This window comes from Alligator mississippiensis, chromosome 2, assembly GCF_030867095.1.
Source record: "Alligator mississippiensis isolate rAllMis1 chromosome 2, rAllMis1, whole genome shotgun sequence".
In the NCBI taxonomy this organism is placed as follows: domain Eukaryota; kingdom Metazoa; phylum Chordata; order Crocodylia; family Alligatoridae; genus Alligator; species Alligator mississippiensis.
The window spans coordinates 72,116,847-72,143,147 of NC_081825.1; the positions used below are offsets into that span (position 1 = coordinate 72,116,847).

The 26,301-nt window shown below is 44.6% G+C and overlaps 1 protein-coding gene across 2 annotated transcripts in view; it reads right to left on the bottom strand.

Annotated features, from left to right (window-relative positions):
• Positions 1 to 18,113, bottom strand: part of WWC2 (WW and C2 domain containing 2) — a 163,692-nt gene extending 145,579 nt beyond the window's left edge. Inside the window, exon 1 of one of the 2 annotated variants that reach the window (XM_006269616.4) lies at positions 17,714 to 18,104. In XM_006269616.4, the coding sequence (XP_006269678.1) occupies positions 17,714 to 17,844 (131 nt within the window). In that variant the 5' untranslated portion in view covers positions 17,845 to 18,104. Of the gene's footprint in view, positions 1 to 17,713 lie in introns of both variants that reach the window. The other variant, XM_019481352.2, reaches the window with a different exon arrangement.
• Positions 18,114 to 26,301: the final 8,188 nt, after the last annotated feature.

Consider the following 26,301-nt stretch of genomic DNA (forward strand, 5'->3'; position numbering starts at 1 on the left):
CTAGTAAGCCTTTCCCAAGTGGACTGGATTATTCAAGTAATCAGTAATGGGATATGAAACATTTCTTTCTAAATCACTGGTTCAAATCCACCCTTTAACCAAAAGTCATTATGCAACAGTTGTTTGGGACCTCTGTGAAACAAGCAGATAGTCTCAATCCAGCTGCATGCCTCAAAAACACAATTACAATTGTCCCCCTACTCTCAGCAGATAAATTAAGGATTGAATACAGTGCATCAAAAAGTTGATTACTTTAGGCCAAAAGTCAAGTAAATTGTTAGAGCAATTTAAAGGAAGGTTAAACTGCTATGGCTTTGCTATCATGAAATATACCTCAATATAGCATCTCTCACGCATTGTGGAAAAAAAGCAAAAAGAATCTAAACAAAAGCAATTCTCAGCTCAGTAACAATACCAAACAGCAAAATGGAGATAAAGTTCAAGTCTAATAATTTTTAAAAACTTTTTTCCAAAACACACTCAAAACTGAAGTTAAAGTATTACAAAATGATCTACGGCAGAGACTGAGTCTCTTCCTAACAAATCCATCAAACTGAGAGGCTAATGGGGCAGGCACCCATCTTAATAGGTGTGGGCAGTTATATGAAGAGTGCACAAGGAGTAGTGCCATAACTAAGCATTACGGATGAGAAACTGAATACAAAGAACTTTTTTAACCATTAAACGCTGCCCCGAACCTAGATGAGTTTCTGTGTCTGAAAAAAGAAGGGAACAAAGATCACCAGTTTGGAGGAATTCCCAATGAACAGGTCACCCAAATCCAGAGCAGAAACCTGCACACTTCCATGAACCAGAAATTCAAAGATCATTTCATATAATTATAATGCCTAGCAAGCAATTCACAGTAACACAGCAAACAGCTCACAAAAAGGAAGCAGACCTAACAGAAAGTAATCTGAATCCCTTATAACACACTGTTTTCCTAAAAGCAGCGCAGGTTCTACACTTTGGTAGGCATCATTAATTCAGCTAACACAGCAAGGTAACTGATTAATAACAATTTCTTAGTGAACTTCAGACTTTTGTTCGTTAGCATTATCAGGGTATGAAAACAAAAGAGAAGGTATGAAAGAGGAAGTTTAGGAACAATGAAGAGAGAATAAGAAAAAAGGAAAAGAGCATCAGAGGTTTAGAAACTCAGAATAAGTCATCTGTTTACTATGCATTGCATCTCACTTACCATAATAGTAAACCACAAGGTCTGACTAAAAAGCTCAATGCTTGGCTGCTTTGCTGCATCCCATAATTTCTCCAGTCATTTGAATACTATTCGGGGAATGTTTTGTAAACCTGTCAGATAATTATTCATCTCCACATTCCACCATTCACCAAGATGACTGTAAATGTATTAGCAGTTTATTTTATACACTGCAATGCTCACAACAGAGAAGTTTTCACTCCATGACAGATTACTCAAGACATATGTCCTTATGTACAGCACAATTATTTGTTACTCAGATACAGAGAAATACATTTTACATCTATAGCACATTCCATTCAAATAGATCTCTACCAACCTGCTGGTCATATAAACACCACCACAGGCAGTCACATCTTGGCAAAAGGAAGCTATTTGGTATCTCCTAAAACCTTGTGGGGAATAGGGTACTTTTAACCAAACCCTTATATTCAGGGTACTTCTAATTCTAACATTCATGCAGAACAGTCAGGGCCCCAGTATTTGGAGTCTCACCAGATACCAGCATTACATTTTAGTAAAATGATTAAACACTACCTATCCACCTAAGAAAGAACTCAGGTCAGTTCTAAGGAGACCAGAACCTGTGACTTCAGCACACCCAAGGGAAACCTAAATACAAAGGAAATAGCCCAGAACAGCTAATTCTATGTTAGCTTCCTGCTGTTTCATCCTATGGCTACCTTCTGCAGATCAATACAGTCCAATCTGAAAGCTAGTGCAGAATAGCTTTTGTGCTTTAAATTCAAAGTGTAGATTATTTCCCAGTGAGAAAGACCTTAGTATTTCAAACCAAAATCTTTCATCAATAAGGTATTGTCCATCAATTAAAAAAGGAAATGACATGTTTACTCTGCATATCTAAGGAACTAAAACAATTAAAATGCAAAAATTTATCCCACATATATAGTTTATGCACAACTTTACTCAATCCTGACAAGTCCATGGGACTATTCAAGCAACTACAACTATACAGCTGCTGTAACAATCAAGGTCTTATTTTGAATGGTATTTTTCATATTAATACTATATTTCTGGGTACTTAGCTATATTATTATTATTCTGAAAAGCAGGTACTAAGAGAATGGAGTTGAACATTTCTGACTGCGAAATGACTGCAGCATGTCTTTAGATAAATCCAGGGACTTGTGGTTTGATCTACATAAGGGGTGGGCAAAATATGGCAAAAACTAATCCTATCCAGCCCACTAACCACTAGGCCTGTGCGAATAGGGTAGTATTAGATTCGGATTCAGCGGATTTGGAAGACAGTGATTTGATTCGGTGATTCAAAGAACTGTCCCCATTCAATTCGGCCGAATCAGAATGGAAGATTCAGCACTAATTCGGTGCTGATTCAGATACGCTGGGGAGGGGCAGGCACAGACAGGCAGCTGCTCCTCCAGCTGTTCTTGTCTCTCCCCAGGTGCGGGGGGAGCCATGGGAGAAACCCCTATGGCTGCCCTGCCTGGCCCCACCCAGCCCCAGCCTCCCAGCACATAAAAAAGCCCCACACTCACTAGCAGTAGCAGTGGCTGCGGGGTCTCTGGGGCCACATCACAGAGGCCCCTCGCACGGCCCCCAGACCCCAATTCCCTCCCTTCCAGCCCATCCCCACCCTTGATGGCTGCCTTGCCCAGCCCCAGCATCCTGGCAATGCACTCACCGGCTGCAGCAGTGGGGATCAGGGCCTCTAAGTGCTTCCGGCAGAACCCTCCCCACACAGCTGCTCCATGGCACGGGTGCAGCACGGATCAGCAGGGCACCACGCACTGTCTAGGAGCTGGGGCAGTTCCACCTGACACCTGGCACTGCTCAGCCCCAGTGGCCCTAGCTCCCAGACAGTGCACGGCACCCTGCCGAGCCACATTGCACCCATGCCATGGAACAGCTAGTTGCCAGGCGGGGGGGCGATCCCCACACCTCTCCACTGCCCTGCACTGTGCAGAGGGGGGCTCTGCCACAAGCACCCAGCATCCTTGATCCCCGCTGCTGCAGCTAGTGAGTGCGGGGCCCCCTTTTTTTTTTTTAATTAAAGTGCCAGGACTAGGCTGGAGCCTGGCAGGGGATGAGGCCAGGCAGGGCAACCATTAGGGCTTCCCCTGCGGCTCCCCCTGCCTGGGGAGAGGCAGGCGCAGCCAGAGGAGCCATGGGAGAACCTGCAGCTGCCCAGCTGTGCCTGCCTTTCCCTGGCAGATCCAAATCTCCGAATCCTTTCCAAATCAATTCAGGGGCTTCGGGCTCGGTTTAAACTTTTTAATGCGTCTCCCAATTTGATTCAAATTCAGTGATTTGGCCACTGAATCGGGATGAATCTCCTCTGAATCAAATAGGTGTCCAAACCTTTGCACAGCCCTACTGGCCACCACCAGGAGCTTTAAGAGAGAGAGCCGCACCTTGCACCACTCCACTTTGCAGCAGCTGAGGCCAGGCCAGGCAGCATACAGACTCCTCCTCCCCAACCCAGCTTCCTGCTGGTGCTGCAGCTGTGCAGTCCTGGCACCACGGCTGCCAGCATCTGGGTCCACACGGGACAGGATATAGTGTGACAAGCAGCTGTCCCACCTGCCTATCACAATGAGCCACTGCCACTGCAATGCCATTACACCATGCCAGCTTTGAGGGAAGCTTGGCCCAGGGCAAGTGCCCCCGACTTTCCTGGTGTGGGCGAGGGGGCAAGGGGAGAGTGGATGAGAGAGAGCAGAAGAGTCTGCGTGCTGTGTGGCCCGGTCCAGGCCAGCCTAGCCCTGGCTGCTACAGAGCGGAGCAGAACGAGAGTGGAGCAGTGGCTGGCAGGTCAGATAAGATCAGTTGTCACCCCCTACCTCCACAGGTCACCAAAACTCCTGAAGTGGCCCTCCAACCTAATAACTGCCCACCCCTGGCCTACATGCTTGGGGGTTTTGTGGGAGGAAGTCTCAAAACCCAATTATGATATTCCAAATACCAAATATTTGCACGAGGGCAAATCTGCATGGCTCTCAATACAGGATCATGATTAGGGACTACTTAATTCACAGTTTCACAGAAACCTCAAAATCCAGGACTGTCCATGAAATCTGCAAAATGAATTTAAAAAACTTAATAAAAATAAATGCTGGCTCCCCAGTGGAAACCAGTGATTCCTGCTGCCAGGAGGGGAAGACATCGGCTGGCAGGGTGGCACAAAGGGCAGCAGACAAGATGGTGACTGCTCCCTTGTCTCTCCTCCCCCCACCAGGGGTGCTCCACCAATCAGTACCAAGGGATGGGGTGACATAAAGGGCAGCTGGCTATCAAGATGGCAGCTGCCCACTGATCCCTCCTCCCCCCTGGGGCCTCTCCACCAATCAGTCCTGAGGAGTGGGGCCACTGCAAAATCAGCTCCACACGGTGAAAAACCCTTTCTCTCGCCATGATTTAGGTAGGTCCCTATCACAGATCTCTACAAGGGGCTGTGAACTTCCAAAAGAGAAGACAATTGTTTGTGCCTGGTCATAAGTCCTATGAGTAAATAAAACTATTTCTGCAGTGCAAAGCTTCTTGAAAGCTTATGAGTTAAAGCAGTGTACTTGGTAAAAAGCTTATGAGTTAAAGCATTTTTTAATAGATATGACAAGCTAGTAGTACTAGTGTAGGGTATACTGTGCCACCTGAGAAACCTTAAGTGATGTAAAAATGAAATCAAAACCCAAGTAATAAAGTACATTTGACAACAAAAAGGAATGCACAAATGACTTATGGGTTTCCCCTTTAACAACACTGAGTGATGACAAATTACTGTGAAGTAAATGGCATGTTTGTTTTCAACAAGGAAGTTTCATACCGCACATATCTCTCATGAAAATGCAGCACACTCCCTCCTTGAGGCTGCATTCTCTAGTTACCATTGGTTAAAATAAATGAATTCACTCTTTATTTACAGTCTAGAATCCATTACCTGTAATGCTCCCTCCATCTCACCAAACAATATTCACAAAGGCCCCAATCCTAGCCATTGCAGCCTGCCTGCTTAATCAAAAATTTTAAATGATTTGGACAACTTCTTCCTAATAAACCTGTATAAAATGGAAGCCAAATTTCAAACTCAAATATCACGTAAATCAAGGCAAACATAGTTTGGGTCACAGCCCTCCAACTGGAGTCTAAGACAGACCCTCTCTCTTTTTGCAAAGTGCTACTGCATGACCATAAAAGCCTACCTGGCATGGATCACAGGCCTTAAGTACTTGCTCAGGAGCAGATCCAGAAGGGGTACAATGGCACGACTGCACCCCCCATTTCGATTGGACCACACCACAGGAGTCTTCCAGGACTACTATAAGTTCTTAAAGGAAGTGAAAATCCTGCTCCCCTCCTTTCCCTACTCCCTTTCTGCTTTTGCTTTCCCCTCCATCCCAGGGTGGGGGAAGCACCAGAGTGTTTCTTTTCACTCCAGCTGGGCTGCATTTGGGCCGGGTTCAGCTGGGGACAAAGAAAGTGGGCAATGGCAATGGGGGAGGTGGGGCAGGGAGAATACCCTTCCCTGCACTTGCTCTTGGTGGCAAGGGCAGTGAAGGGGGAAACCTACTCTCCTGACCTCCTGTTGTCACTGTCACCCTCCCCAAATGAGCCCTGCCCGGGCGCAGCCTGGCTGGGGCAGGTAGGAACACCTCTGGTGCTCTCCCACCCCTAGATCAGTAGGAAAAGCAATAGCAACAGGTTGGGGAAGGAGATGGGGAAGGTAAGTAGAGGGGGGGATTTTCACCTGCTTCAAGGACTTAAAGTCATTGGAGGCTCTCAAGGGCGGTCTGCGCACACTGGTGGGGAAGGAATCAGGGAGCTAGTGAAGCAGCCACCCCTGTAATGCATGTTGCCTCTCCTGCACCCCTCTCTGGGAAATCCTGGATCCACTCCTGCACTTGATGCATCATCAGTATTATAAAAACCTCTTTATAAAAAAACAAAAACAAAACAACAAACAAAAAAATCACACTCCTATTGCTTATTGGTGTAAAACATCTATTTAAATTTGACACACCTATTTAGAATATGTGGATAAAACTTCAAACAGGGAAGGAAAGAAAATGACCAAGTTTCATATAGATGAAGTGTTATTAAACAGCAGCTTGCATGCAACAAACTTTTAATTGAAAGTCTGAAGTTTAATCAAAGCAAGCAGTGTTTATATACTCTGTACAGGTCCATGGGATAAATGGCATTTCTTTGGAAACCACTGCCAAACACTTTACCAAGCGACTTGCTCCATGCAGCAGAAGCCAGTTAGCAAGGTTAAGTCTAGTCGAGTGGTTCTCAACCATGTTAGACTCAAGTCACCCTTCAGAAAATGCCAGCTCTTAGCTTTCACTCATTTCTTGACTGTGGATAAATAGTAAAGCAATTCTTCTGTTTGAGAGAACTCAGACCATAACAGGTCAGAATGTTTTGGACACTATGGATTCCTATTTGAAATCTCTGGATTTGTGAAATGTTTAGGTGTTTGCACACATAACTGTGATAATATTGTGCAGCACCTTTAGAAGACTCTCAAGGCACCCCAGAGTGTCATGATGGCTTAATTGAGAATCACTCATCTAGTCCAAAGTTTAAGAATCAACAGTGCTTATTGCCTCCTCAAATGAACTTTGTGCTGCTGTGTATTCTTCCTTTATTAATAAAAGAGCAAAAGTCTGCCACTTAATGTTGGTTACAGGACTTACTGAAGATGCATATTGCGCTGCATCTTCCCCCATGTTCACTTCCATTAAGAGGCAGAAAGTTTCATTTTTATGGGCATTAAAATCATCACCAGAGAACAGACAATCTGCTGTTCCCTTCTCAAAATGGATACTGAATTTTGATCTCATTAGCTCAGAATAAATAGCATAGGAATGCAAGGGCTGAATTGTATTGTTGTGTGCTGCACAGCAAAAGTGGATCAAAATCTAAAGGTATGTCACCAAACAACTCATGAACTCCTATGTTTGAGGAATTACTTTTGCTACAGTATTGATTCAGAGTTGATGAGAGAGCTCAAGTGACTCCTAAGAAGAGACACTGTTCAAGTTTGGGAAACTGCATCTGTTCTTACTATCCAAAATGCAAATTATTGTTTCACTTGATAGAACACATTGACAAAATCAACATCTTCCCTCTAATTCAAAAGCCTGAACCAACCAAAAAAAAATTCTAAAACAAATCAACCTTAACAAAAGTATATTAACAATAGGTAAAAATCAACAAAAAATGTTTACACCAATCAGCCTTTAAAAGAAGAGCCACTGATTCTATGAATTCCAGCAGGGAATTGGCTATCAATTTTTTAAACACAAAAGGTGCTCAAATATTATAGTGATTGGCAGCAGAATATATATATATATATATATATATATATATATATATGTACACACACACCCTAAATTAGATAAACAAATAGTTCATTTCATTATGTCACTGCTTCAACACACATTCTGAACAAAAAATTCCCACATCAGATTCCCAAGCAATTATGACAAGGCCTTGCTGTTATTCTCTTTTCAAATTAAGATGGTTTCACATGTAGATAAGCCCTCTGTAATCACCTCATCAAATATTAGAAGAAGAATGAATAGTATTCCAAGGACCTCTCTATTCATTATCTGCTTGTGGATGCTACTATGCTGCAGTAAAACCACTGCATTCCTTCCTTCCTTCCTCAGTGGACCTCAATTTACTACAGCCCAGTCTTTGCAGGGTGAGAATACAGCAAACTTTCATACTGGCACACCAAAGACACTAGTGTCTAAAGCACACATTTAAAAAAATGAACATGTACGAAAAGAGGTCTAGGAATTTCCAGTCTACCTTCACTCATGAGGGCTAGGGACAGAAATTACATATAGACTGTTGTAAGTGACCAGAAAGTGGTTGAAATCAGTAATGCACATAAGCAACTTTCAAAATGGCCAAAACCAGTTCAAGATAAACCCAGATGGATGTAGTATCAGACTTAACTGATTTAAGTTAAATTGGGTTTTCTGTCCCAGATCCCCTCCAGATTTAAGTTAACTAACAGCCCCCTGCATACCAGGATGCTTTGCACTTCCCCTACAAACCACACCTCAGAGTGTGCAGGTTAGCTTTGGCCCAAACTGTCTGCTCCAACAGAGCCAGGAGGCATACTCTAGCACCCCAGAGCTTCTGGCCTGGGCCACTGCAGGCATGCAGCTGCATTTCCAGAATCAAAAGTGAGTGTCTGTTCACTTGTTTATTGGTTCAATTTATGCAGCTTAGACTACTTTCCAAAAACTGAATCTATTCAGCCTCAGGCCTTTTGACGATCTGTACTTAGCTGAGGAATAAAGCATTCATTGGAACACTGCCAAATGCAGGTTGTTCCTAGCAAACAACCAAGGGGCTGGTTGTGTAGCTGTCCCATGACTTCAGTAGGAGTTTCACATTAAAGAGTCGCAAAGACAGGCCCCCTAAGCTGCGAATATGCTACAACTCTAGTAACAAAAATGAAACCTGGGCAGAATCTTCACTTTGCAATCAAAGGCAATAACGCAGGCCAAGGTCCTTCCATTAGCAATTCTCCAGGATAGCCTAGACAGACGAGGACTCCAGTATGGTAGGAAGCTATGGGTAACTCTCCTAGACAATTCCACAACATTTTATTGTTTCCTTGCAGCCACACAGTATAAAGTATAAAGACAAATAAAAAATAGGGGAAGGGAGGGGAAGGCACAGGAAGACGGAACAAAAAAACATTTTTCCTTTCTAGAACACCTTCAGAAATGGTTGAACTCTAGGATCTCACCCCAGGATTTGGAAGCTAGTTACCTGCCTTGAAAAAGATTAATATAAAGTATTTACAAGCCTATATTTGTAAATAATTAAATCCATTTAATTCTTCATCTGCTTAAGCAAAACTTAATTTCCAACCAGAATTCAGTTGTACACTGTTTCCATTTAGTGCATAAACACAAGCCAGTTCTGAAAGATGTCTCTGTCTAACCATGTATTAGTAGTAGGATATTCAAGGCAAAGAACCAGGCCTGTCATTTGCAAAAAGTTACTTTTCCCCCAGGCACACAGTTCTTCCATTAACAGGGGCCTATACTTTATGTGGAAATATCAACAATTATATCTAAATTAAAACTACCTCAAAATAAGGTAAATATATAGAAAGGTAAACCAAGGTACCAGCATTTATAACTTGCCTGAATACATACAGCAGTTCAGCAGCAAGCAAGGACAGAACCTAGAAGTCTCTCCTGACAATTCTCTACTTTAAACATAAGAACATAGTTACCTTGCATGCATAAGTGAACACAACACCCACTGACTAGTCAACTTTACATGTGTTGAGATGAAGGAAGTCAAGTAGCTCCATAACCCTTAAGATATAATGGATAAAGCTCTTAGTTGAGAGTCACCACGGCATTTTAATTTATGGTAAAAAATATTTGATACTTTATTTAGGAAGCTTAAAAGCAGACCTACCCACACTCACAGCAAGTGGCAGTCTTGTTAAAAAACACAATCTCTGTTGGTCTGTAAGGCTGGCTGATGCTATCACAGTTCCCCAATACATTAGTAATGCTAGAATTCTGTCTCATGCACCATTTAAATCCTGCAGACACCAGGATCAGCAGCCGAAAGTAACGCCAGGAGTTCAAACACTGCTAGCATCTTGTTATGGACTAAATTCCTGCACCACCCATTTTTTATTTAAAATAAAAACCTATCAATCAGATTAAGGAGTTCCCAACCTGCCACCGAAATCAGAACAAGGGACCAGTAGTTTCACATGAAATATACATTGTCAAAGGCAGGCCCATGGTGAGGCAGAAACAGATAGGACCTAACTATGTGGTGTGAGGGTAAAGGAGAATGAGTGCTAGCACGTCGACTGAAGCAAGAGAAGAGGAACAGCAATAGATGCCAAAGATTCTCAGTAGAATTATTCATACAAAAAGCTGTACTCCTCAGTATATCATCAGATGATCCGTTACATATTCTTATTCTTGGCTGCCAAAAAAAAGAGAAAGCTATTATCAATTACTATACAAAATATGTATTAGATAGATGGCTCTAGTGATTCTACGGTTAAGGTCATGTTGACATTTGCACTTAAAGCAGTATTAAAATACTCATATTTCACAATCTAATGACTAGATTGTGCCTCTCAATTTAACACTATAAAGGACAACTGCATTTTCTATGTATTTGTAATCAAGGACTTATGACTTTACCCTTTTTAATTTTTTTCCCCGTGAATATTTAAAGCTTTTTCAGGCCTTTTTAGCTAAGGAAATCAAGACAATAATTAATTTTACACAAAAATATTCCTTCATCACATCCTGAACATTGGACACTTTGGTCCCATCCACACAACTGTGGATGTGTAGTTCCCCAGGGGCAACTAGCAGCGGCGCACCTTGTGCTACCACTAGTTGTCCCCAGGGAATGCCTATGTCACAAGCTCTCTGGCGTGCAACAAGTTACTCCGGGTGGGGTAGGGGAGGCGGAGGCAAGCACTGGGCTGGTCCCAGCAGCCTTTCCTGGGGTCCTGGGGGAACCTATCTATATATTTACTTCCCTATCTAACCTGGGGAGCCCTATCTATACATTTACCTTCTGGGGCTGCAGAAGCAGCAATCCTGCTGTTTGGAGCCTGGCCAGCAGCCGGCTCCAGTTTTGAGCAGCGTAAGCTGTCCCCGCAGACATCATTCCGCTTTTTCCCCTGAAGGTTTTTTTGACCCCTGGATATCCAGGGGTCAAAAAAAACCCTGCACTGCTCCCTTGCAGCAGGGAGAACTGAACATATGGTACGTGGCACTGCAGACGTGTCTGCAGCACCACATACTGCACGGCTGTGCTCATCTGGACACGGATTTTGTATTTAAACAAAGAAAAACAGACATCATGTTAATCTGTCATAGCACTGATTAGTTCTACCCAGAAGAGCAGATCCACCAGTTACTTCTGTTCTCTAATGCTGCTGCCTTACGATGCCACTCTTCCTCTTCTCCCCGTCTTGCTTCGTCTTAATTTTTCAGTCCTACCCATGAACAATATGTGCCCCTGGCGGCTGGGGAGGCACGGTGGCGGCGGGAGCACAGCGGCAGCGGCAAGCTGGGGAGCTTCCACAGATGCCACCAGCAGCGGGGGGTGGCAAGCACCGACCAAGGGTTGGCGACAAACCGGTGCTGCCACCAGGAATGTCAGTAGAGGCCAGCAGGGATTGCGGACTGCCTGCAGACACCGCCGGCGGCGACAGCAGTGGGGTGGTGAGCAGTGACCACCCGCAGGTGCCGCTGACTGTTGGCAGCACCTTTTCGTAGGGGGTGCACCGCCACACTCAGGGGGTGCACGTCGCCCCTGGTCCTACCTACAGCTTTGCCAGCACGGTATAGTTCCAGGTTTCAGTACATAATGAAACCACTATAAATCAGCAGGCCTGTTCCAAATACTTTTGTAAAAGATGAATAATTTCCAGCAGGGTTCAGGATCACTTTGTAAAAAGCTCAACCTCTTCTTCCGAGAAACTGGAAGTAATAAAACAAGCAGTGTATCCTCTCCATTTCAGTGCTGACACACCAAAATTATCTTTCGTGGCCACTACTAAATAATAAGATTAGGCCTCTAGGCACTAAGAGTCTGGTTTGGGAGGGGGGTTTAAATCCTGGGTTTGGTTACATGGACAGAGTATTTCTAAAATAGTCACCATCAGGGAAACTCTAAAATATGAGAGGAATATTTCTTAGTATGGAAGTGACGAACTAAGTTTTCTTAGATACATTCCAATTCTGGAGGAAGTGATGGAGTGAATGGATGCGAAGGGCATTCCAAAACATTCAAGCACAAAAAAGAGTTTACACTCAACTGTTTGCTTATTTTTCAGGATAGTTCCCTTGACATCAGTGCCCTTGGTCCAGCACAGCTGCAACTTGGTTAAGCCTCTTTTGTAGAAGTTCTTGTCCTACATGTCTAGAAACTCCTCAGCTACTGTGTCCACCTCCTTATCATTACTTGAACTCTTCCCACAAAGGTCTGCCTGTTTCTAAAGCTGAAGCAATCTGAATGAGCTAAATCTTATGAATAAGTTGGATACGGAAGTAGCTGAAGCCACATTTGCTCACAGTAGTCACTACAACCTGGGATGTGCAGCATGATGTTTTATCCTGTAGAAGCACCACTCCTCAACTCAGGCTAAAAACAGATGTTGGATTCATCCCAAGAAAAAACATTTTATCCCACGACAAAGTGCAATCATTTAGATGTTTATGTCCATTGCCTTGAGATAAATCCTAAAAAGGCTTTTGGGACAAGAATTACAAACAGTTTATTGCCAGGACATTGCAAAATGCATCAGAATGGTTATGCTGGGGCTGCAACATCCAGTCAATGGTAGAAAAGCAGTACAGCCACCTGCTCACTAAATTATGATTAAAAGAGTGATATGTATACCCGCCAATCCCAGAATATTTCTCTTCTGGGACAAACAAGTACAGCTTGTCCAGGGACAAATGCAATGTCTGTTCCTAGCTTCAGCTTTCTTCAGTTCTTGCTCTTAATGGCTTCTCACAAGACAAGCACAGCTGTTCACTAACATAATACTCCCCACTGAAAGTCTTGCCTGTTGAGAGTCATGATCATCCATTTGGTGTCCTAAAAACTGTGCCCATGACCTTGTTGGCTGATGATATATTCTAGATTTTCATCTGGACATGAAGATAGTGTGCACTTCTACTGCATGCTCTGCTGTTTGACATCAAGATCACAGATGTGAGCACAGATCCCATCCTGAGTCACAATCCTACTCAGTATTCTCTCTGGGTTTGATTGACACTGCTCCAAGTGTTCCCTAGAAATGACAACCTATGCTCTCTACTGATCAGCGCTGAACACTCTCGGTATCCATCTGGCTGACACTTTTTTCAGCCATTAGGATAGCATGAACTGACCAGTGCTAATGCCAACTGTCTCAGCTATGGCCCTGGTTACTGACTTCCTGTCATTCACCACCATCCTGTGCACAGCTTTCAACTGTTCTGATGCGGTGGCCTCTCTGGGGCAATATGACCTTGGTTCATCACCACCCCTGATTCTCCCCCACTTAACTTCACCCCACAGTTTCTATGCATATGAAGGGTATCCTCCCCCACCATTGCCATCACATCCTCATGTATTTCCTTTAAGACAAGTTGGTCATATGGAGGCAATTCATTGCCACAGGTTTCATTCTTCTGCATTTTTAAATTTTCTGTGGCTGACTTTGACATGCCTTCTAACAGGTTCTGCCCAAACAAAAAAATAGTTTCTAACAAGAAAACACATCTAAATAGCAGTACTTTCATCTGTGAAATCGTATCAGTGTACCTTTGAATAGGTCAAGCTAGATAGTTCAAGAATACCCCTTGAAGCAATTAGGGATTAATTGGTCTCCATGCCAATTCATTTCCTGGCCACTGACAAAACTCTAGATGAGCCTTTAAATCAGGGCAGAGGCATAAGGCAGCGGGGGGGAGGAGGGGGGTGCCCAGGGAAACCGCCACACACGAGCAGCAGCAAATTCTATTGGGGGCACAACTGTATGGCTGCATAGCAGCCTTTTTTTTCTGCCATGCCCCCAGCTGCCCTGTCTTAATTACTTCACTGATCAGGGTCAGCTGGGTTTATGATGTGGAATTCATTTTATGCAAGCTGTTAGAACACCTGTTGTAAGTGTCTGGCAATCTGAACTGGGACACTCAAAATGCACCCAACACCCAGTAGCCCAGAAATTAATATAAAATACACAGAGCCTGACATTGCAAGAAAGAAACCTTGAAGCCTATGAACAGCTCAAAATTGGAGAGAGATGGAACTGCTATCTAGTTACTCTCTCTAAGACCATGCTTGGCTTCCACCATTCTTAGCTTCCAATAGGAAGGGTATCCTCTAATCAATAGGAAGGTCTATGTGCTTATTGCTGGAAGACTGAAACACTCTAGCCACTGGCAGACATGAAAACCCACCCAAAAAAATGTGCTTTACCGGAAGAGGAAGCAGGTTAGTTTGACCTGGGTCCCAGCCTCTATACAGACCAGGTGCTTCAGCAAGGCTTTTTGGTGCTTTTATCTAAAAGCTGATTCAATCAGCTCTTAGATAAAGGAGCCAAAAAGCCCAGCTGAAGCATGGGATCTATACAGACATTGGGCAAGCTGGGTCAAACTAACGCAATATCTCATCTGGGCATGTACTGAACTCGATAAAGAGGCACACCGAGCTTAAAGCACTGTTTTGTTTTGTTTTGGTTTGTGGGGGGGGAGTTTCTGTAAGCAGCTTTTGTTACTTTGCTTCTATCCTAGATTTCTGTAGCTTATCTCAGCAGCTTCTGTTCTGCCTCAAAAGGTATGTCAAACAGGAGCACAGGAAAGCAGGGCACATTTACTCTAACCTTCTCCTACCTTCTACTGGGTCTTCTTCTCCAGCTGACAGCCATCTCCACAGTTCTCATACTTGAGCGATAAAGTATCTATTTTATTCTTATTTATTTCACTTCTGCCTAATTGGATATAAATACCACAAGTGAAATTTACAAGACTGGTTAGCTTTCAGTTTGCTCTATCCTGAAAAAAAATGAGCAGAAGCAGAGATACGGTAGCCAAGACAGTAAAATATTACTGCTGGAACTCAATTTAATTTCTTCACGTTAACATGCTTCACATTCCATACGCTCTTTGTAGCCGATAATCTTCTAGCCAGGCCAGCACAACACCTTTAGTGTAACTGTTGAAGTTTTCAAACCATTCTGAACCCCTTCCACAAAGACTACATTCCCTCCAGTGCACTCCCAATATACACAGACTTAAAAAGCACGAATCTAGGACCTAAATAATTCTCCCCTTGAATTGAAAGTCTCATCCAAATCCCAGAGGTTAGTCACACAAGCAAGGTGAGGAAATTGAAACCCAAAGGTGAGGAACTGATTCCGGCTTTTCTTCATCACTGTGCAAGAATATCACTATATCAGCAGAATTCTTCCATATTCTCAGTAACAAGATGTTAAAATATAAGTGCTCTGGAGGCAGGGATGCTGTGTTATGACCACCTATAAAGCACTCATCAAACTGTGTCATTATATATAAAAAAATTCTTACATTCCTATGCTAGTTAATTTCAGCAAAGCTTTAAAGGAGTTTGGATTGTCAGTTCTGTTTCTAGAAGATGTTAATTTCCTCCACTAATGAAGACATTTCCAAACTGTGACTCTTGGCGAACTTCTTGATGAGCACAAGGAGCACATGGTGCTAGGTCCTCCAACATTTCTAAAAAAAAGATTTAAAAACATTGAAAAATTCCAAATATTACCTTTTTCATTACTCCCACAGGGACAGTCTGACATTGCAAATAGAATGGAAGTTGCCCTCAAGACAGTCTATTAAAAAGTCACCCTACTTAGGAGAGTTTGAGAACCCCTGCACTAATGTATTCCACAAGTATGTTATAAAGATGTTATGATTTAAATCAGGGATCTAAGTAAAGTTGAACATATGTAGATTAACAGATACTAGCATTTTGTAAAGCCATTCTCAGGACCTTTCATAGTGTTCACCACCACCCTATCTTCATTTTTACACAATTTCACATACATTCCAAGATCAACAAGAATCTCGATTCCACTGTGCTACCATAAACCTGAAAGTCCATATGCCAGCTTTTTAATATTCCCCTTACAGTTTTGGTATGCATTTTATAACACCGCCTGAAAATATAATGGGGCCTAAAGTGAAAATATCACAGGCATTTCAAGAAAATTCTTTTACTCTTCCAAACCAGTTCACCCATGTAATTACAGATTTTGCACATACAAACACTATAACCCGATAGTGTATAGATTCTTCATCAGTCTTTTTCTGTGCAAGTAACTTGGTTTAATAACTGAGCCATGTATGCTAGTTTACAGATTACCTCACCTTGAGTGCCTAGTGCAACATACCTTCTTCTGTTTGCTTTGTAATGGCGAGAAACAAGACTGACAAGAGTTAATGGAGATAGTCCAAACACTGTCCCCTACATTTTTTAAACAAGGATTTCAGTTCTTTAGTGCTCATTAAAGAAAATGCAATCAAGCTCAAGACTAAATGTGACTCAAACTGTTTCATTTGGCCTCAAATCAATAAATTAACACACACGCGCGCACACAAAGACATAATAATACTTCTGCTAATCCCTGTACAATAAGAGGTGCAAGATGTAGGTACATATTCAAAAGAAAGCATAGTAGTAACTGGGGCAAAGGCTTACGTTTACTAGGAGACAAATATAAGATAAATACTGTTAAATATTTTCAGGACAAAGGATCCACCAAAAAGTGTCAAATAGTTCAGTGCTGCTTTCATTTTTAAATTAGCTTGCTCAAGAGGCAGTAAGAGAGATAAGTGTCATCATAATTTTATTTCACCTTCTATTTGCTTTACTGAGGCATTTAGGCTTTCTTGTCGTCCGTTTTGTACAACACAAATTAGGAGACAGATCTAGAACAAAACTAACTGGAGAAAAAAACCCCAAAACTTTGTTTCACCAATGCTACCGACCAGAAGTCAAAAACAGTCACCAAGTAACTGCAGAAGCCAGTATTTAAAGCAGGTGTAACAAATACCATTGCCCTGTGAACACATCGCCACACTGCTGGAATGTACAAACGCATGTAAGCTGTCTCACAGTGGACAGGAAACCGATTATCAGGGTTATAAGACAGCTAGTCCCAATTATGTATATGGTATATGTCAGGGAAGCAGGCCTGACCCTGCCTACCATACTGGTCAAAACTTTCACCACGCCACTGAAGAGCAGCACAGCTCTGACACCAGCAAGTCACATCCCAAGGGGCCTTTTCTCATTTCAGCAGGGAAACACAAGCCCAGACCTTCATGGATAATTCAGCCAGGCGCAAGCCATAAAGGCATAATGTCATTTCTAAATTGTTGGGGGTTTTGTTTCTGTTTTGTGATGACTGGCTTTTAGGGACAACGCTGATGCTTCCGAGACGCGAGGCAGCGGAAGCAAAAGAAATCCCTGTGGTAAACCCTGAGCTTTTCTGGGCCAGAGAAAGATGCCAGTCTATCCTCTCCCAGTCACGGAGAGAGGACAGGGTGTTAAAGCAGATGTCGGGGGACCGGAAAAGAAAAGCAAAGCCTGTTTGTAAAGCTGGAGGCAGTCTTTGGGGCTGAACGACTCGTTTCAGGTCCCTTTTGGGGTTGGAAGAGTCTCCCCCGCCCCAACACACGCACACAAAACTCCCCTGTCCTCCAGCCCGCCACGGGAGGTTTGTCTGGGGCCGGGGCAAAGAAAGGACGAGGCGACCATCCCAGGCCCTGGAGGGGAGGCAGGGCTGAAAGCCGAGGCCTACCAGCGCGGGCGAGGCCTGCGGGTCTCTCAGCCCCCCGGCGAGAAGTGAAAGCACCCCCCCGCCTCGCCCCCGCCCCGCAGTTCCAGGCGGGAGCGCCCGGGCAGCCCCGCACCCGGGGGCACCGCCTCGCTGTCCGCGCCCGGGCCGGCCCCCACCTGTCGCGGGGGTCGATCCAGCTGGTGCGCCGGCTGTTGTGGTCGATGTAGAAGACCTTGCCGTCGTAGTCCCGCGCCTCCTCCCAGCCCTCGGGGAGGGGGAGCTGCCCATCCCCCGCGTGCCTAGGCATGGCCCGGCGCCGGCGGGGGCTGCTCCATGCGCACCGGGAGGACGCAGGCGGCGCGGGAACAGCCCCCGGGGCCGCTCTCTCGCTCGGGAAAGCCGCCTCCTCCCACGCCCCCCCGCCCCGCGGCTTCAGTCCACCATGGCCGGCCGGCCGGCCGGGCCGGGCTGCCGCTGCCTCCGGCTCAGGGTCGCGGGCAGAACCCGGCCGCCGCCTGGCTCCGGGTGCGGGGAGCCCGGCTCAGCCCCGGGCGGCGGCGGCGACGGCTCATTAGCATGAGATTAGCATCCATCTCATCTGCATGCACATTCCAGCCGCCGCCGCCGCTGCATTCCTCCGCCGGCCGGGCCGAGCCCTGCCCGCCCGCCGGGGCCCGGGCACAGCCATAGGAAGCCGGCCGGCCGCGTCCCTGCGCGGGAGGCAGGGGCTCGCACCGCTCTCAGAGGCACCCTCAGCCAGAGCCACAGGCCTCCCCCCGCCACAGCCATCCCTGGCTGCCCCTCGCCCTCTCCGCCCTCCCCACAACCAGGAGGGCCACAAACTCGCGCCAGTTTCCCGAGAGGACACAGAGATTTCCTCTCCTCAGGGGCTCGGCCCACGAGCTGCCCTCAGCCAAACCGAGGAGCTTGCCAGCTCTGTGAATGATGGTCAGGCCGGGACTGTGGCCCTGGGGGTTACACAGGGATGCCCGTGCCAGTCTCAAGGGACCGCTCGAATTCAGCAGCAGCTGCTTTTCAGGACTTGCCCTTGGCACCTGGACTTCCTTTGCCCCTGTACGGGTGGGGCGACAGTCCTGGGATGGGAGAATGATCTCTGCCAGGGCTCGTTGCCAGGTCTCCAGGTGACTGATGAGGCCAATCCTCGAGCCACAGACCTGTCTGCAGAAGTGGCAGGTCTTTCTGCAGCAGAGAGCAGGCCATAGGCTGGGATTTCTCTCCTTTTCCTTCCTCCAGTCCCTTTTCTCTGCTCCAAGGGCAAGACACTTTCCCTCAAAACCGGCTGCCACGTGGTTGAGGTTGCAGTGCCACTGAACTCGGTCAGCAGCGATGTCCTCCTAGCTCTCAACGTCGGCATGAATTTTCTCAGAGTCTTTCTTCCATACGTCCTTGTAACGTTTCTTCTGGCCGCTGTGAGAGCTCAGGCCATTGCTAAGCTGGGAGTAGAACACTTGTTTTCATGAACACCACGTGCCCCCAGAGGCTAAGGGGGCACGAGGAGCTGCTATCGGCATCAGGAGAGTGATGGCAGCAAGTAGTGAGCTCCTGCAGGTGGCCACAGCGCTGACAGCAGTGGGGGGGTGAGCACCGACCCATGGTCAGTGACCAACCACAGATGCTGCCCACAGCAGCCAGTAGCATGGGTATCTGATGCCTCTTGAGTCGGGGGGCACATGCCCCCCCCGACACCAGTCAGCGACCTGGGGGGTCCCCTGCAGCCAATCTCACTCACCATAAAAGCGGACACGCTGCTTCTGGAATTCCTGCATCCATTTCCAGAAGCAGCGCGGACGCTTTTGCTGGCAGCCCTGCTCCTCGGCCAGCATTGCCCCCCTGCCCGCCAGCTAAACAGGGAGCGCAGCCTGACGGGGTGCACTGGCACTTCCAAGGGGTGCATGTGCACCCCCATGCACCCTCTACGTGTCACCCCTGGCCAGCAGCAATTGGGGACTGTCCGCAGATGCCGCCGGTGGTGTCACCAGCGAGGGGTGGAGGGGGATGGCAAGCGGGAACTGCCTGCAGGAACCACTGGCAGTGTCAGCAGCGCCTTTTTGCCAGGGGTGCACCACCCAGCTTCAGGGGGTGCACATGCACCCCCTATGCATTGCCAGTACTTGTTTTGGGAACCTACGCTTTTTACAGATTTGCCTGTAAAAGCAACCTTGCCAGTTACTTTTAAACATTGCCCCACAGAGTTAACAGGGATTGTTTTTCCCCTCTTGCTATGCAACTATAAAGTACTTCATGCTCTCAAGCCTTAGGTATGTGTTTGCTTCTCTGTTCTGTTCTGCAATCACCAAGCAGGATGGCAGAGAGTTAAAAACAGGGAATAGAGGCTTCCTTGACAATTCTACTTATGTCAGTGAATTTATGCCACGTTAATCATTTTCCTTCTGTTTCCCTGCAGATTGTTCCCTTGGTACCCAAAAACAGGCCTAAAAGCAAAACCTAGAAAAGATTTTGTTTTCATATCACTCCTGGCCAGTAATATGCAATGCAGTTCCAGAGGCTAAGCGAGATCTACTCCTTCAGCTGAAGGAGAGCAGGGAGTAAGCTGCGCAATCTTAGTGTCTTCAGCAAGCTCCACACAAGCCCAGTAACCTGCCTGCTCACTGTCAGTCGTAGGATCAGACCCCATATAAGGGACGGGCAAATTTTGCTTTCAAATGTGATCTGTTTCATTAGCAAGATTTTTGATTACATAAACTAAAAAGACTAAAGAGAACATTCTTCTCTCTGGGGCCAGCTGCCAGGTATTTATCTGAGCAGCTATCATGGAATTTGTATAAATGTATGGTCCTTAATTGTACTCAAAAAGCAGGCATATTACATAGCTACTACTTCTAATCTAAGCAGTTCACCCAAAGGCAGGCATGTGATCAGAAAACATCTGCAATACTGAGCCCAAACTGAAATCGCATTTGTTTCATCCTTTCCCCATGCTAGATAATGATACCTGAGGTAATACGTATAATAGTAGTCTCATGATACATGGCAGCTAATACATTTGAATTAAAGCCTTACTCATTGGTAATACAAGACCCATACTTAAATTTATAAGCAAGCATCCTTTTGGCCAAACTCTGCAAAAAGATATTAAAAATCTCTTTTTTTGTATAAGTCAATGGAAGTGGGGGTTCTTAACTGCTGGGAATGTATCTGCTGAGGCAAACCCATAATAGCCTTATCTTTTGTGTGTGTACCCACACAGGCACACTCACACTTAAATATGATTTAATCTATACTTCTTGGTTTTTTTATTGTTTGACCTCCATGCTTTATTATATTTGTACTTATCATTGTAGACTATGGCAGACAATGCCAGCTGTTAGGATCCAGAATAGTATAGAGGGGCATTAGTAGAAATGAGATCTCAGGTCTATGATTTTATCAAGAACTGCAGCTTTTTGAAGAAATATTACAGTTGTAGGCAACAGTGTCCAACCTGCTCCATTAAGTCTTCTTTTTATCAGAGCAAACCAGAATCCCTGCTTATGAGGTTCAACAAGGACAAGTGAAAAGTCCTGGACTTAGGACAGAACAATCTCATGCACCAGTATAGAGTGGGGGCTGATTGGCCAGGCAGCAGCTCTGCAGAAAAAGGACCTGGGGGTTATAGTAGACAATAAGTTGAATATGAACCAACAGTGTGCCTTTGTTGCCAAGAAGGCTAACAGCATACTGGGCTGCATCGGTAGCAGTGTTGCTAGCAGGTCAAGGGAAGAGATTATTCCTCTGTAGTCAACACTGGTGAGGCCACATCTGGAGTACTGTGTTCAGTTTTGGGCCCCCCACTACTGAAAGGATGTAGATAAATTAGAGAGAGTCCAGTGGAGGAGGCCGAGGGACATGACTTATGAGAACAGACTGAGTGAACTGGGCTTATTTTGTCTGAAGAGAAGACTGGGGATTTAATAGCAGCCTTCAGCTACCTGAAGGGGGGTTCGAAAGAGGATGGAGCTAAACTGTTCTCCATAGTGACAGATGACAGAAGAAGGAGCTATTGTCTCAAGGGTTAGTTTAGGTTAGAGATTAGAAAGAATTTTCTCACTAAGAGGGTAGCTAACACTGGAACGGGTTACCCAGAGAGGTTGTGGAAACTCCATCCTTGGAAGCTTCCAAGACCCAGCTAAACAAAGCTTTGGCTGGGATGATCTAGTTGGCGATGGTCCTACTTTGAGCAGGGGGTTGGACTAAATGACCTCCTGAGGTCCTTTCCAACCCTAATTTTCTATGATTCTATGAATTCCTTGGCCTGTGCTCTACAGCGGGTCAGCCTAGTTGATCATAATCAGGGATCCTGGTTTTCTCTGGTAAAAAAAATCTCCAGTTTTTAGATTAAAACAAGTAACCCAAAATCCACATTTTTCCATGATCAAACAAATTCCACGAATATATAGAGATATATATAGGGGTGTTTCATTTTAATCACAGAAAAATGTGGATTTTGGGTTACTTCTTTTAATATGAAAATTGGGGATTTATTTCTTATCAGAGAAAACCAGGATCTCTGATCATAATAGTTCCTTCTAGTAAACTCTATTAATACTATCTACAAAGCATTTTTGCAAGTACATCTCCTACATCTCAATTGATAGCATGCATGGCATATTGTGCTGATGCTGTCAACTGACAGCATGCCATAGATGGTTTGGCTTAATTGCACAACATAGCATAGTTCAGAAGAGTAAAATATGTTTCGTTAGAAACACAGGAGTGTGAAAGTAGAGGAGTTGCCTAAAAGCACAGAATAACAGAGACAAGCTGTTTTAATTTTCTATAAATAGGTTTTGGCCACTCCAGCCAACATAGGAAATTAGCTGTTCACTTGAACCTCCACTAAAGAGAGTAGAGCCTTACTCCCTTATGGAAGCTGGTGTAAATTGGTATAGCTCTACTGATTTCAGATGAGCTATGCTGACTTACAGTAGCAGAGGATCAGAACCAGTGTTTGCACAATGCCTAGAACTATACAGCTGTAACTTGATTGCAAAGTCAAGTAGATACTACTGTGGGAGGGAGCAAGGCCACAACAATTCATTCCAAATCAGCTCCTGTCCTCCCGTGGATTCTCAGCCCTAAAAGGATTCATTTCCTTTTGGCATAGATCTACAGCCTGATCCTACACACAGGTTCAACCGTCAAAAATTAATAGTGATCACATGTGACACAAATGGAAAGGGTTTAACATAACTATATTATTCAGCAACAAACAACAACAACAACAATCAATCAATCAATGCAATTAAATAGAACATCAATAATAACAATATCAATATGACACTAACCACACTATATACATACTATATACCCTGGTGCACACCCACTCAGCTATACAACAATTAATCACACAAGTCCATGAACACGATTGAGCAATACACTTATACACACACTGGGTGTGGTGACCCCTCCTTGGGTCAATGGCCCTGGACTGTCACACCACAGTATACTTGCCAGTCAATGGCAACAAGATCTTAACCGCCCCAGTTCTCACTTGTACTGACCTGATCAATCGCACACTGATCACTTGCCCTGCTATGGACAAACACACAGAAAGCTGTCACTCACACACCCAGGAGTTAAGGACCAGGACCTTCTCAGTCCTGTCCCTTTTATACCTTCAGTGACAGACAGCTGTCACTCACTATCTTAACTAATCATAGTGTTGTGCACACATCACATTCACCTCTGCACTCCTCACTCTCATTCTGCATACAGCACTCAATTCTGCAAGGAAAATTTTCCTCAGGGAAGCTTTCCCCGCCTAAACTATGTACACTGCACATGCTCATATACTCAAAAGTAGGTCACTGAACCTGCAGGGTCAGAAGTTTGACACTCAGTGCAAGAGTTCAACACTACTATGTACTGTAAAAAACAATGTTAATAATGTTAGATGAGGCACTGTTTTTCCTGTACTTTGCAGTGTCATTCATTTATTATATCATAATGCTGGTGTTGCTGGTGTTAGTGGAATTGTAGATTACAAGTGGTCTGGTAGAACCTGCCATGACCATGCTTTGTCTGTAGGTCTCACATGGAGACCCAACTTTGCACTGGATGTGTATGTAATTCAAAGTCTTCTTCGGTTCCCTGAAATTCTTCCCAGATGAATAACTTGGTCAAACTGAATTTAAAGGTGTTTATAACTTTAAAGGGGCATTGTTGACTTGGGTGGGGGATTCATATGTAAATATTGCCCATACTATAGCTACAAGTAACACATTGTCTGAACCTTCTTCTGTCATAAAGCTTGCTCTATACACACTTGCATAAAATCCCTGAGGAAACTAGCACCACAGCTCCTATTCAGCTCTAACTTAAGCTGGAACCTAGTGAAAAAGCTTGCAAGTATGCAATAGTTGTTGGATGTTTTGTATGTTTAAAGTTCTGTGTGGCAAATCTGTTTTATCAACACAGATGTTATACAATGTTCTCCCTGGGGTACAGTCACTGTAAAATTCTGAAAAAATGTAAATGTTTGTACAATAAAGAATTATCACAAGATTCATAATAGTGAATTTAAATGAAGGGGACCACATTTTCAAAAGCAAGATTTTTTGTGGCAGGGTTTTTTAATGTATTGTGAAATAGTCATAAAAAATGTATTTTGTTTATGGTCTCATTACTCTCAACTTCTGACTCAACATTGATGGTTCCGTATTTCTTGGAGTAGACAATTTTCAGTAACACTGAGCACATCTACATGTGCAATTAATGATAAGCAATAAACTCTGGTGCTTATCATACCGGATTTTATGGCTCCCAGGTGCCACATCTACATGTGCACCCAGGCCTGCAGCACATTAAACCACATCAGAGCTGCCAGCCCAGGGCTGTTCTCCGAGGCTGAATGTGCTACAGAGGGGCTGTCTGTCTGGGGCACGAGGGTGGTCCAGTGTGGGCAGCCAGCTGGCAGCCTTCACACTGTAGCAGCCTTGTGCCCCAGCCAGCCAGGACAGTGTCTAGACGTGTGCTGCTGCAGAGCAAAAAACACCACAGTAGGATAGTACTTGTATTTACAAGAACTACCCTGTTGTACAGTTAATTAGTTTACTCCAGTCTACCAGGGGTGCATGCGTAGATGTGCAACATTTACTGCAGAGCTAATTAGTCTACCCAGCAGTAAATGTCTCATGTAGATGCACCCACTGGGCGCATCTACACGAGTTCATTTACTGGGCAGTAACCAAAATTATTGCACTGTATGGGCACCCTTCTACACATGCGCACCCATACTGCGCAGTAAATATGGTGATTTAATGCTGACGCGAGTGTAAATTTGATACCTGCATCATGACTGATTAGTTAATGCACAGTAACACACGCGCAGACATATTACTGCGCAGTAACCTGGGAGGCCTCCCTGCTGGGTCTGCCCACCCACTACGGGGCCAATCTGAGCGCAGCCCCAGGTCTCCTGGCTGGTCACCTCTCCTGGCTTCAACTTGGGGCTAAAATTAGTCTCAAGGGCTGACAGCCATGTGGCCAGAGGCTGGAGCTCCCCCAGTGGCCACAGGGACACAAAGCAGGCTGTTCTGACCTGGGACTAAATTTAGTCCCAGATCCTCTGCATGGGTTGACACCAGCCTCTTCCCACTTATTGTGCAGTAATTTACTGTGCAGTAAATTTAAGCCAGCACAAATGCACATGTAGACACGCCCACTGCGTCCAAATTGAGTATACCATAATAAACTGCAGAAGTGATGGAGCAAGAGAAGAACTTTAGTTACATCCTCATAAATTTACTCTTTAGTCCAAACCTTTTTCCCATTTAAGTTCCAGTGGACTACCTGCTTCTGGTAAATATATAGCAAATTCTATTATAAAATTATACATTGAAGAAGCACTTTTGGCTGATAAAATGTATGACTGGGACACTTCAAGTATCCCACAAAAGATTCCTGTGGCACCAGGATGTCATGTGAAAAAAGGCTGTCTGAGTACAAGTGAGCCTTAGTTCAATAAATGTGCATGTGAAATTTCAAACTTTAATAATAAACTTGACTTCAGAAAGGACAGGGTGAAAAAAACATGATTTTTTTTTTGTCTTTGGGAATACTACAGATAGATTTGTCAGGAAAACGTAGAGCAATAGCTAGTTCAACTAAAAAGTTAGGTTGGGAAGGATAGGTGGAAGAGGGGATTAAATAAGGCCTATGATAGACCATTGCCTGCAACCTTAACGAGAGTTCTGACCATCATCTTCATGACAGAATATTTCCAAAGAACAGCAAAAGCATTTGTTATCTATTAATTCTAGGCTGTTAATATTTGTGATTCACACTGCTAATATTTCTTTGGAACAAGAAAGAAAATACAGAATGTTTTTACTTGTTCCACAAACTGTAGCGTTAATCATAGCTAAAGCACCCTCCCAAAAGTGATAGCCCACAGACTCAGCAGGCCACCTTTGGTACATAGCTTTGATGTTACTGCTCCCTCAGAAATTGTCCTGTTGTGCAATCTTTTGATACAAGGTAGACTATTAGCTATGTAACATGTCTACACAAATCTGCCTTTCCTATGGCTATAGAGTGGTAGACACTACCTCCTTTTTCTGTTTGAAAATCGCTAAGGGAATTAATAGCGTGTGTTGTTCTGAGGCCCCATGCAAGATAGAAGGCAGCAAAGGGCTTTGATTCACTTATCCTCTCAAGTAAGAAAGGGCAGGAGAAAGTCTCTTGTTACAGCTCCCTGGTTGTCCAGAACTGATCATTTCTGTCACGCTCACCAAATACCTGA